This window comes from Bos grunniens, chromosome 26, assembly GCF_055505025.1.
Source record: "Bos grunniens cultivar Pamir isolate PY7600 chromosome 26, Bosgru_T2T1.0, whole genome shotgun sequence".
NCBI lineage: Eukaryota > Metazoa > Chordata > Mammalia > Artiodactyla > Bovidae > Bos > Bos grunniens.
In genome coordinates this window covers 18,910,048-18,921,338 of record NC_141190.1, presented here as the reverse complement: position 1 = coordinate 18,921,338, position 11,291 = coordinate 18,910,048, and the positions used below count along the sequence as shown (strand labels likewise).

Below are 11,291 nucleotides of genomic sequence, written 5' to 3'. Positions count from 1 at the left end.
GTTGGCCCTCAGCAGGCCCAGGCTGGGTGTTTCCAGGGTCAGAGCCTAGGCCTGTGGTTCCAGGGAGGTCCTCCCTCCCCCTAGAGAGCCGCTGGAGAAATGCCACAAGCCTGTGTCCCTCTGGCCAGACAGAGGACTGATTCCTGGGGTCTTGACACTAAAGGTTGCCTCCAGTGGGGCCTGGGCCCTCCTCCCACAGTTCCCAGCCCCAAAGCCAGGAGCCAGGCTGGCTTCCTGTCTTCTGCTTGGCAGTTGCAAGGTTGGCTGAGCTGACTGGCTGAGCCGGCCCGCCCCTGTGGGAGGTGCCGCCAGCGGGGTGAGAAGCTGCCTGGGATCTGCCGCCCCTTGACTGCCCCACACCCCTGCCAAGCTCCTCCTGCCGAGCCTGCCACATGACAGGCCTGCACTGGGCATACACAGCCCCACTGGAAAGCTGTCACCATGAGGGGGCCCCAGGAAGAGTGCATTTGCGCAGCTGATCCACGCTGGGTCTTAGGAAGTGGGGTGAGAGGGAAGAGGCAAGGAGAGGCCTCGGGTAGGAGGGTGGAAAGGCTCCAAGTTCCCCTCTCGCCTGTGCCCATCCTTGCTCCCAGTCTTCCTTCATTCCTAAATATTTCAGGCACAAGTAGAACAAATATCACACATAGCAAAAATGATTTTTTTTTTTTTATTGCAGTAGCTTGTGGGTGCTCCTGGGGTGTATGCAGAGGAATGGTGTCCTCAGCTCTGAGGGCCATTCTTATGACCCTCAGGCTGTACGCAGGGGACAGGCCAGGTGCCTGGTAGGCCGGGACAGGCATTTACTCGGCTGCCACAGGCTGGGGGGTCTCCCGCCCACTCTCGGTGGACCCCTCCAGTCCATTCTGCTCTGACCCCAGCTCAGGGTTCTCCAGAGCGTGCCGGGTGTCGGCTTGCCACAGCTGCACCAGGTCTGTGGGGGTCTTTCCTGCCTGGGGGAACCAAGAGGAGATCTGGTCATTGTTGAGAAGTCTGTCCCAGAAAGATGCCTCACCAGCTGGGAGCAACTGGCAATGTCTGGAGGCATCTTCAGTTATCACAACTTGGGGGTCAGGGGTACTTCTGGCATCTTGAGTAGAGGCCAGGGATGCTGCTCAAACATCCTATAACGTGCAGGACTCCCTCCACAACAGAAAATTTTCATTTCAAGATGTGAGCAATGCCCAGGTTAAGTCCTCATTTACACCTTCCCCTCATCTTTCTGATTTTCCCGCTACCCCCTCAACCTCCCTCTTTTTTTTCATACAGCTAGCTTCTTTTTTTAAAAAATTGAAGTATAGTTGACGTAAAATATTATATAAGTTACAGGTGTACAATATCATGATTCACAATTTTAAAGGTTATACCCCACTTATATTATTATAAAATATTGGTTATATTCCCTGTGTTGTAAATATATCCTTGTACCTTATTTTATACATAATAGTTGGTACCTCTTAATCTCCCACCCCTATGTTGCACTGTGCCCCTTCCTGCCAGCCTTTCTTGAGTCACGATGCCCCCTTACTCAATTCTCCTCCCTTTTGTGATTGCTCTAGGCCCCAGAGAAGAGCTTGGACGAGGGGATATAGGATCCTAAAGAAACTAGGGGACCACAGGAGCAAATGCAGGGTGCTAGGAATGAGTGTACCAAGTGCTTAGCTTCCTTTCAGCTCTGTTTCTCCACAACTCTGGCCTCCCTGAGCCTGGACTTTAGGACCCCCTGTGTTCTATTCGGGGGCCTTTGGGAAGTCCTCTTACCCTCCTGGCTGTTTTCTGCACTTAGATTTTCTGGATGTAGAAAAGCATAGAGAGTTGGGAAGCTGGTGGGCCCCAAATCCCCAGGGGCCCGGAGAAGCCTCCACTGTGACAGTGCCCCGAGAGCAGGCCGGCCAAGTCTTGCTCAGTTCTGTCTTTCCTCCGAGTGCCCAGGACAGGGCCTGGGAAACCAGTGCACCCTGTTTACTGAATCAGGGAAGGAGGGAACTTACCAGGTTCTTGCTCATCATGTCAGCCCCATGCAGGAGCAGCAGTTTGATGATTTTGTAGCGATTGAGCCTCACAGCATCATGCAGGGCGCTGTCCCCTTCCTAGAACCAGTGTGACACTCAGCATGGTCCATGGGAGCATGTGGGAGCCCTCAGGGGGCACAGGGAGCCCCCTGCGGCAGGGCTGGGCAGGGCTGGGCAGGAGGGAACCCAGACACTCACTCTGTCTTTGGCATTGATGTCCAGGCCCAGGGATAGAAAATGTTCCACGATCTCCACCTGCCCCGTCCGGACTGCCACATGCAGTGGGGTGCTCAGCAGCTGGGTGGGAGGAAGCAGAAAATGCTGGCTGAAGGGACCTGGGCTCTGGTGCCTCTGAGGGTGGGGGGGCTGTCAACTCCAGCCTTCTCCCAAGGAGGGGGAGGGAACTCTGTAATTTCCCATCATCCTCTCTGATGATCTAACTCTAAGGCATTACCTGCCACCTCCTCTGGGATGCCTTCTATGATTCCCCTCTCACTAGATGTGAACAACTGCTCACTCCTCTGCCCTTTTAAAATAATTATAATAGATGCCACGTATCAAGAGATGACTATGTGACATACACAGCAAAAGCTTACAAAACATCAGTCTTATGTTAAATAAATAATTACTTGACATACATTTCCCCATCCAATACATACAAGAACTCTACAAAGACGTTTCATAGATGAGCAACAGAGGCTCAGAGGTCATCATCTGTTCAAGGTTACATAGAAAGGATTGAGTGAATTCAAAATGGTGGATGGATAAAAAAGTGAACAGATGAATGAATCACTGGATGGATGGATGGATGGATAGATAAATAGAAGGATGATGAATGATTTCATGGGTGAACAAATCCTGCATCTTTTGGATGGTCCTAAAGTCACCAAGATAGTGGATTTCCTCTGCTCTTCCTGCTTCCATTCCCAGATGGTGGTCTCCAAGCATTTGCTGCTGATGGTAAGACTTATCCCCAGGCTCTGAGGCACCCCAGAAACCAAACTAGCTCGCTAGCCACCTGCTTTCTGCTTTTCCGCCCTCTGCTTCCCTCCCCTCCACTCTGCCATCCCAACATCTGTGAGCATTATTGCCTCACCTTATCCCTCACATTGGTGTCTGCTCCTCGGCTCTGCAGGAGTCTCACCACCTCCAAGTGGCCCCCACGACAGGCCCAGTGCATGGCTGTGCAGTCCAGCTAGGAAGGAAGGATGGAGCCTCATTGCAGAGCTTCAGGGAAGAGTGTGCCCTCGGGGAAAGGACCCCAGCCAAGAGGGCAGGGAGATATCCAGGGGAAGGGTCCAGGGAAGGACAGTGACACTCCAGTGGCTGGGTAGTGGGTGGAGTAGAGCCGGAGAACCCTTGGGGGGTCCATTAGTCCAGGCCAGATTTACAGACAAGGCTTGGGGAGGAGGTGGTGCCCACACGAGTTCACACAGCACACTAGCAGTGGGGCCTGGCCCCGAGGCAGTCTGTTCATGTCCCAGGTGGGAGGTCTGCAGGGACAGGGAGTCCATTAGTGCGGGACCTACCTCCTGCCCCTCACCCAACACCTGCCTCTTGCTCACCCGGTCCTGGAAATCCACAGTGGCCCCACTCTCCAGAAGCTTCTCAAGGATCTCCATGTGGCCCTCCAGGGAAGCTCGGTGCAGGGCAGTCCGGCGAAACTGTCCCCAGAGAAACAGTCAGGGCCCCAGCCTGTCCTCATCATCCACCCAGGTTGAGACCAGGGCTTATCCCAGCCTGATTCTGACCCCTGTGCTGGGTCCCCATATGGTCCACATTCTGCCAGCTCCTTCATGCTCTGTGGGACCCCTCGGAGGCCTCCTATGCACTGGGGACCTTCTCACTGCCCCCCAAGCACACAAGCTGAACCAAGGCATGGTGCCGGTGGGATTCCAGCCCAGTTCTCCTGGTCTTCAACTCTGTATTTGATTCCTTCCTCTTTTCCCCCTAAATATCCAGGTATGTATTACTCTGGAGGTGGTTCAAGCTGGAGAGCGTCTCCTTAGAGACCTGTGTGGGGAAAGGAAGGGGGCATCCCAAATCTTCTGAGGGGCCCCCTGTCAAAGGACACCGATGCCTGTTCTCATTTCACAAGGCGCAGCTCTAAGAGGAGGCTGGCACAGGTGCCGGGCCCGGAAAGAACATCACCTGATCGCAGGTGTCAGGGGAACCCCCATCCGCCAGGAACTTCTCGATGACCTTCATCTTCCCCTCCACCGCAGCTTTCAGGAATGTCTCCTCGTCCACAGGGCCCGTCTGGAGGGCGTGAATGCAGTCATGGGGGAGCCGCCCCGAGGTGATCCGCGCCATCCTCCCCTCCCCCGGCTCCCCCTGCCCACACAAGTGTCCTCCCTAGAACACTTACAATCTCCTCTGGCTCTGGAGGTGGCTCCTGGGAGGCGGCCAGGGCTTCCCGTTTCTTCTGCTTGCGTTTTTTCCGCAGCTGGATGAGGTTCTGGATGCCGCCCACGTCGATGATCTCCCTCCGCAGGTCTAGAGATGTCTTCCGCACGCGCTCTTGGCCCTGCGTGGGGATAGCCCATCAACCCCACACTGGGACACGGAGTGTGGGGCTTGGGGACCTCTGAGCTGAGCCGGAGGTGGAGGACAGGGAGCTCCTCTCAAGGAAGAAAGAATCCAGGTCTAACTCTGCCGCCCAGGACTAGGTGAAGCCAGTGAAACTGACACAGATGCCTCAGATCGAGGGACCAGGCAGGCCTGAGGGGGCTGGCTGGGAGTTGCCCAGTTTCAAGGCTCCACATAGGTTGGGGGGGGTGATGAGGAAATCTCAAGGGCAGTTCTTAGCACAGGCCTCCAGAACCAGCTCCTGATTCTCATCTTCCCGTGCAATTCTCCGCCTCTCTCCCTCCCTCCATCCCTCTCTGTGTTCATAAAAACAATACAGAAACATGAAAGCCCTTCTCTCGCAGAGGTAACTTCTATCACAGCTCAGTTGATGCCCTTTCCATCCTCCATGTTGTGGTCTGGACACTGCTTTTCTCTGACCAGCATGGAGATCTCTCCTGTCAGCACACACAGCCTCCCGGCATCCCATTACCACACGCCCTGTTGTATGGCTGCCTCATCACTGCCACTTCCAAAATGGGTCCCCTGGGATCTTAGACACCTGCAGATTCTGACTCAGCAGGTGTGCAGAGGAAAACTTTATCACCACCACCCCTCCCCCTTTTCACTTCTAAATTCTTTGGCTGGTTGAACAATTAAATTGATGTAAGACTGATTAATAGGAGAAACAAATTTAATTTCATGTGTATGGTAGTCCATAAAAATATGAGACTCGAAGAAGTGACTGAAGCAGGCAGCTTTTATACCTTTTAGGCAAGGAAACAATAAATTTGTGAAGTATTGAAAAGACAAAGGAGTTTGGATTTGGAGGAGCTAATTAGTGAAGAAAACAACAAGTTTTGTTTATACAGCCTTCTCAGCCCTGAATTCCTGATATTTGGTGATAAGGAAGCTCTCTGCTTTCCTGATGGAGGGTAACTTCACATGGGAGATTTATCTCCTGCTTTCTGGGGAGCAAAGGAGGGTCAGTGTATTCTTCTTACACTGGCTTTTTCTCAAATGACTTTTTAAAATAATCAGTATACCAAAGTGATATATTTGGGGGTGGCATATTCCCCTTCACAAGTGTGGGGTGGGGCCAGGAGGCTGCATCACTCACATGCCCCAGCGGTGCTGAGCTGCAGGTTCATGGACTATACTAGGAGGAGCAAGACTGTAACTGCTTCTCCTAGCACTTACCTTAACCTTTTGTAAGGACGGACTCTCAGGCCTATGGTGCTTCTCATCCTCCAACACCAGCATCTCCATGGGCAACTTCTGATGGGTGGTTCCTCGGAGTTTCTGGGGAACCAGGGAGAGGACAGGTTCCAGGATCTGCCTGCTGTGCCTAGGGGACCTGACAGCCTCCCCCACAACTAATTCAAGGACACCCCCAAAAGTCTTCCTCCTGTGTGACCTCACAGCACTTCACCTGCTCCACTCCTGTCTGGTCCAGGAGAGGCCCAGGTTAGAGCTGCGCTCCCCACCTCAGAGCTGGGTTCCCCAACTCAGCCTCAACCCCAACTCCAGTTCAAATACCTGCCTATTGACAGCCCTGGGTCTCCAGCAAAATAGGATTAAGGGCCAGCAGAATGAGTTTTAATGAAATTAAATATATTCAATATTTATAAGCACTGAGGTCTTTTGGGGGGTTAGGTTTAGGGACATTTAAAATTCACTTTGATAAAATAATTGTGATAAATGATGAGAATTTCTTAATGGGCTTATTTGACAATGTAAAACTTTGAGAACTCTGTCAGTTACCCACTTCTTTCCCTCAGGTTTTACTGATCTGTGAAATCCTAGGGCATGGAAACTGTTGCTCTCAGGATATCTGAGGGGTAGGACCTGCAGCTCTCCAGCTCTTAGCTTAAAGTGAACTCTAAGTATTAACCTTGGGTGTGTGTTAGTTGCTCAGTCATGTCTGACTCTTTGGGACCCCATGGACTGTAGCCTGCCAGGCTCCTTTGTCCATGGGATTCTCCAGGCAAGAATACTGAAGTGGATTGCCATTCCCTTCTCCAGGGAATCTTCCTGACCCAGGCATCGAACCCCAGTCACCTGCATAGCAGGTGGATTCTTTACCATCTGAGCCACCAGGGAAGCCCCCAATATTAACCTTCTCATTGTAATAATACAGGGTGGAAACTCTGTCAAGGTCTTCTCCCCATTTGTAGCTCCTACTTGCCTGGACTGCTTCCTTGTCACCTCCTCCTCTCTTCTAAAGGAAAACACTCTTTATGAAGTGCAGCCCCCGCCCCCGCTATCTCTGAAGTCCCCACCTTGCCAGGATATTCACTCAGGCTGGAGGGTGCTGAGTCCAGGTGGCAGCTGGGGAGGAATGACTCCCTCTTCTAGAGTTCTCAGCTGCCTTTTGCACTCCAAGGGTTATACTCTTCAACGGTCATTTGAGGGCTGATTTTCCAGGGCTTTTTTTCAGATGTTCCGTGGTCCACTGGCGCCTCCCTTCCACATGAAGTATACATGGTTTGAGGTCGCCCAAGGGCTGGCCTGGCTTGAAACACTGCATCTTTACCAGGGGACGCCTAGGGCTTCAGCTACTACAGCATGTGGGATCTTGGCCAGCCCCTGAAGCATCTAGAGGATGGGTTGGTCTTAATCACCTTGGCAACCCCAGCACCTGTGACAGAGGCTAGCACATAGTAGGTGCTCAGCAAGTTTTTGGAGAGTAAATGAATGAATGAGTTCATGGATGATGGCAGGCAAGCTTATCAGCTCTGCACACCTCCAAGTCCTCAGTGATGACCTAGCCCAGTAAAGTCCCCATCGAAGAGCCCCAGTCCCTGGGCTGGTCTCCGAGGTCCTCCTTCCCCACCCACCCGAAGAAAGGGGTGCAGGCTGGATATGAGGCTCTCCTCTAAGAATGCTGCTGGGCTGGGGCCTGCTGGGAACAACCGGGTCTCTACTGCTCACCCGTGCCTTACTCAGACTCCATAGCCCCTCACTTCGGATTTGTCTCTGTGGACTGCCATGCAGCAGGTGCTCAAGAAATGTTTCCTGAATTGGGTTTTCGTTGATGAAACGCAACACAACAAAATCCACCTTACTTCATAGATGGTCGCATAGATGAAATGAGAGAATGCCTGTCCACTTGTAGCACAGTGCCTGGCACGAAGGAGGCACTGGCGGCAAGACTGGCTCTGTGGGCACGCAGAGTCCTGACAGCCTTGCCTCTATATTTACTGGATGAATGAACGGATGAGGACTGCTCCCTGTCCTCTTGCTGAAGATCTCTGTGTCCAGTGGCAGCATTCCAGAAATGGTCCAGCAGCGTGACTCACCCGCCTGGCCCTGGTGCTCATGCCCTTGGGGGAGTGAGAAATGGCATTCCTGGAGAGCCAGGGATGCCCTGACTGGGACTCAGTGGGCTCAGTCCAAGCTCTTCCGAGACAAACCTGCCCTCCCTTCCCTGGGCCTCGTGTCTTCTTCCACCGGAGTCCTGACCCTCCCCTCTTCCTCAATCCCATTCACCTTTTTCTTTTATGAATGAAGTCTATAGGAGACGGTGGAGACACAGGTTCAATTCCTGGCTTGGGAAGATCCCCTGGAGGAGGAAATGGCAACCCACTCCAGTATTCCTGCCTGGGAAATTCCATGGACAGAGAAGCCTGGTGGGCAACAGTCCATGGGGTCTCAAAGAGTCAGACATGACTGAGCAGCTGAGTGCACACACACACACACACACAACCTCTAAACGAATTTATCTCCTCCCTCCCATTCCTGGTAGGGCTAGTCTCTCCCCCTCCAAGTTCTTCTCAAGGCTGTCAGAGATGCCTTCCTAAAACAGGTTAGATGGCACCACTGTGCCTCACTCAACAACATGCAGTGGCTTCCCACTGCCACAGAGTATCTTTCATGTGGCCCTTGCCTGTTGGTTTGTGCCCTGCCTGCCTTCCCAGCCTCAGCCCCTACTGCCAGACTCCCTCCTGACAGTCACATTTCCACACCTGGAAATTAGCACCTGCCATTTCCTTAGCCTGGAATACCCTCCCCATCCTGATCACCACTCGCCATCCCTGAAGGCCTGACACTGCCCTCCTGTGCACAGAGAAGTCCTCAAGAGGGTCCATGGTCAATGTGATCACCCCCATTCTGTGCTCCTTCATTCTGAGTTACACTTCTATTTCACCCTCTCTCCACTCTGCCTTGTTTCTGAGTCGACTGTGCGCCTGACAAATGTCAGCTAAAATGAACACAGGGTTGGTAAGGGAGAGGCAGGGGCTGACCTTACTGAGCCCCTCATTCCTCCCAGCATCAGGCACTTGGCAGAGAAACTCCAGGTCAAGTATTCGTTTCCATCAAATGAACAGTGGGACCAGCCCACACCTTCCTCCCTTGCTTCTTTATTCCACAGAAAATGCAACTGTTCAGAGGCCCGTGCTCAGAGGCCTCCCCTGGTGTGGCTGATGGTCCTAGAAAACCCATGTCTCCCTTGCCAGCATCCCTTCCTCACTCTGCTCCCAGTCTTTATCCTTCTTCAGGGACCAGACACTGGAGTTCCTTTTGTCCCAGCCTCCCACCCAGCAGCTGGGGGATCTCGGGGCCCCGCACTCCCAGGCCGCATCCTGGCTGTCCTGTTCTGTGTAGCTTAGCCCGTCTTCTCAAGGCCCAAGTGAGCAGACAGGGTCTCGGGGAACCCAGCTTGGCTCGCCACTTGTCTCTCAAGATCTGGGGGCTAAAGCCTTCATTTCCCACTACCAACAACCCCCTCTCAGGAGCACCCTGGAATAGCACCAACTGGGCTGTCTTCCTTCCTGCCAGGTACCCCAGCCGGGTTCTGCCTTCCTTTGACAGCAGAGCCGGGTGTCCCCGGAACCCCCTTGGGCCCCCACCCCAGCCCTACCTCATTCTCCTCCTCCTGTGCCAGCCGCTCCTCAATAAGTGCCGTGGCCCGCTGCACCTCCTCAGAGTCTGCCATTGTGCCGTCGCAACCCGCCTCAGCAGGCCCCGGGGGCTTTATATGCCAGGGCCCCCACCCCCGCCCCGCTAGGTGCTTTTGCCATGAGCTCACTGGCCCAATTCTCCACCTGCCTCCCCCACCTGTCACCTTCACCCCGGGCAGCCCCAGGGCGCAGGGGGAAGGATGGGACAGTGGCAACCCCTAGCCCCTGGCCTATTAAGCCGGAGGGCCCAGTGCCCTGAGAGCGGGGATTGCAAGAAGGAGCCTGCCAGGCGCCTGTCCTGAGTGCTCAGGCCCAGCTGGGCCTCAGCCAAGGCACCCAGGCTGCTCCAAGGACCCGCTGGCTGCTCTTAGCTCTAATGGCAGTGCCACCTGCTGGATGCCTCGAAATCCTGCCCAGCCAGTGCCAGTGTGGGGTCCCAAAAGCCAAATGTGGAAACCCAAGATAGGCCTACATTCCCAGGCTGTCCTGAGAACAGGCTCGCTGGCTCTGGGGAGGTGCAGACACTGTCTCCCCTGGGCTGCAGGGCTGGATGCGGGGTGGGGAGAAGGGCAGGTGCCTCCCTCTGCCTGTAGCTCTCGCAGATCTTTGCGTCTCTGGCGTCCCACAGTGCCCCCTAGTGAAGCATCGCTGCATTTGGCCGCAAGTCCATGTTAATGCTTGTGCTCAGTCGTGTCCAACTCTTTCTGACCCCATGGACTGTAGCCCGCCAGGTTCCTTTATCCATGAACTTTTCGCAGCAAGAATACTGCAGTGGGTTGCCATATCCTCCAAGGTATCTTCCCGACACAGGGATCGAACCCTCAACTTCTGTGTCTCCTGCATTGGTAGGCAGATTCTTCACCACTGCGCCGCCTGGGAAACCCATGAGTCCCCGACAAACCTCACCCGTCTGTCTGTCTCAGGGGACCTCTGGGGGACTTATACAGAGTCTTGCTTCAAAAGAGGCCACCAAAAGGGCCAGAATGCAGGGCTAAGCCTGGGTGACAAGGACACCAGGATGGAAGGATGATCTCCGGCTGATCATCCTTCCCTCTCTGGTTTCCCTGTCAGGCTGCCCTGACCAGTGGTCATGCTCACTGAGAAAAAAACTACTCCCAACTGGAGAAAGGGCAGACCTGCTTCGCTGAGTTCCACACCTGGATCTGTGGGAGCAAGTCCTGGGTCACCACAACCCAGGTTTAACCTGCCAGTGAACCAGACACCACAGCCCTGTGCTTCCGTGACACTCACGTGGCTTGCCCTAAGCCAAACAACCTTATCTAAGACGCCCCTCTCCGCTTACCTGCATGCTCCCCCTTAAGGAAACAGAAGACCCGGCTCCTTCTGCCCTCTGCTTCTCTTGGTGGCAAGCCAACACAGGCTCATCATCGGAATGCGTCAGAGATTTCACTGTAATGTCACCGAGGGTACTATCTCCAGGACACTGCACATCCCCCAGTCCCAAGGGCCTGGCTCAGGGACTGCAGAGGGAAGCCAGCACCCTTGAGCTGCAGGAGCAGAGCAGCAGGTTAACTAATACTGCCTGTGATGCCACCTTGGCTTTCAAAGTGAGTTCACGTCCATTATCCCATTGAATCCTGCCAGCAACGGAGGAAGGGGGCAGGGCAGGTGGCATCACCTCCATTTGAAAGATAATCAAAGCGGGCTCAGAGGTTAAGTGGGTTTTCCTGAGGACCCATGAGAATGCAGGCCTGAACACCAGCACTTTGCAGCTTGCTTCACCATACTCTCTGCCGTGCCCGGAGCTGCTGGGCAGGCTGCACACCCACCTGCTCCACCCCCCTGAACT

General features: G+C 54.0%; 1 protein-coding gene across 1 annotated transcript; it reads right to left on the bottom strand.

Annotated features, from left to right (window-relative positions):
* Nucleotides 1-644: 644 nt before the first annotated feature.
* Nucleotides 645-9,532, bottom strand: ANKRD2 (ankyrin repeat domain 2). The gene is made up of 9 exons (XM_086379412.1): nt 9,442-9,532; nt 5,778-5,879; nt 4,378-4,536; nt 4,161-4,268; nt 3,575-3,673; nt 3,106-3,204; nt 2,208-2,306; nt 1,989-2,087; nt 645-950 (listed from the first exon to the last, which is right to left on the bottom strand). The coding sequence occupies exons 1-9, from the start codon at nt 9,514-9,516 to the stop codon at nt 801-803; spliced, it is 990 nt and encodes a 329-aa protein (XP_086235538.1). The 5' UTR covers nt 9,517-9,532; the 3' UTR covers nt 645-800.
* Nucleotides 9,533-11,291: the final 1,759 nt, after the last annotated feature.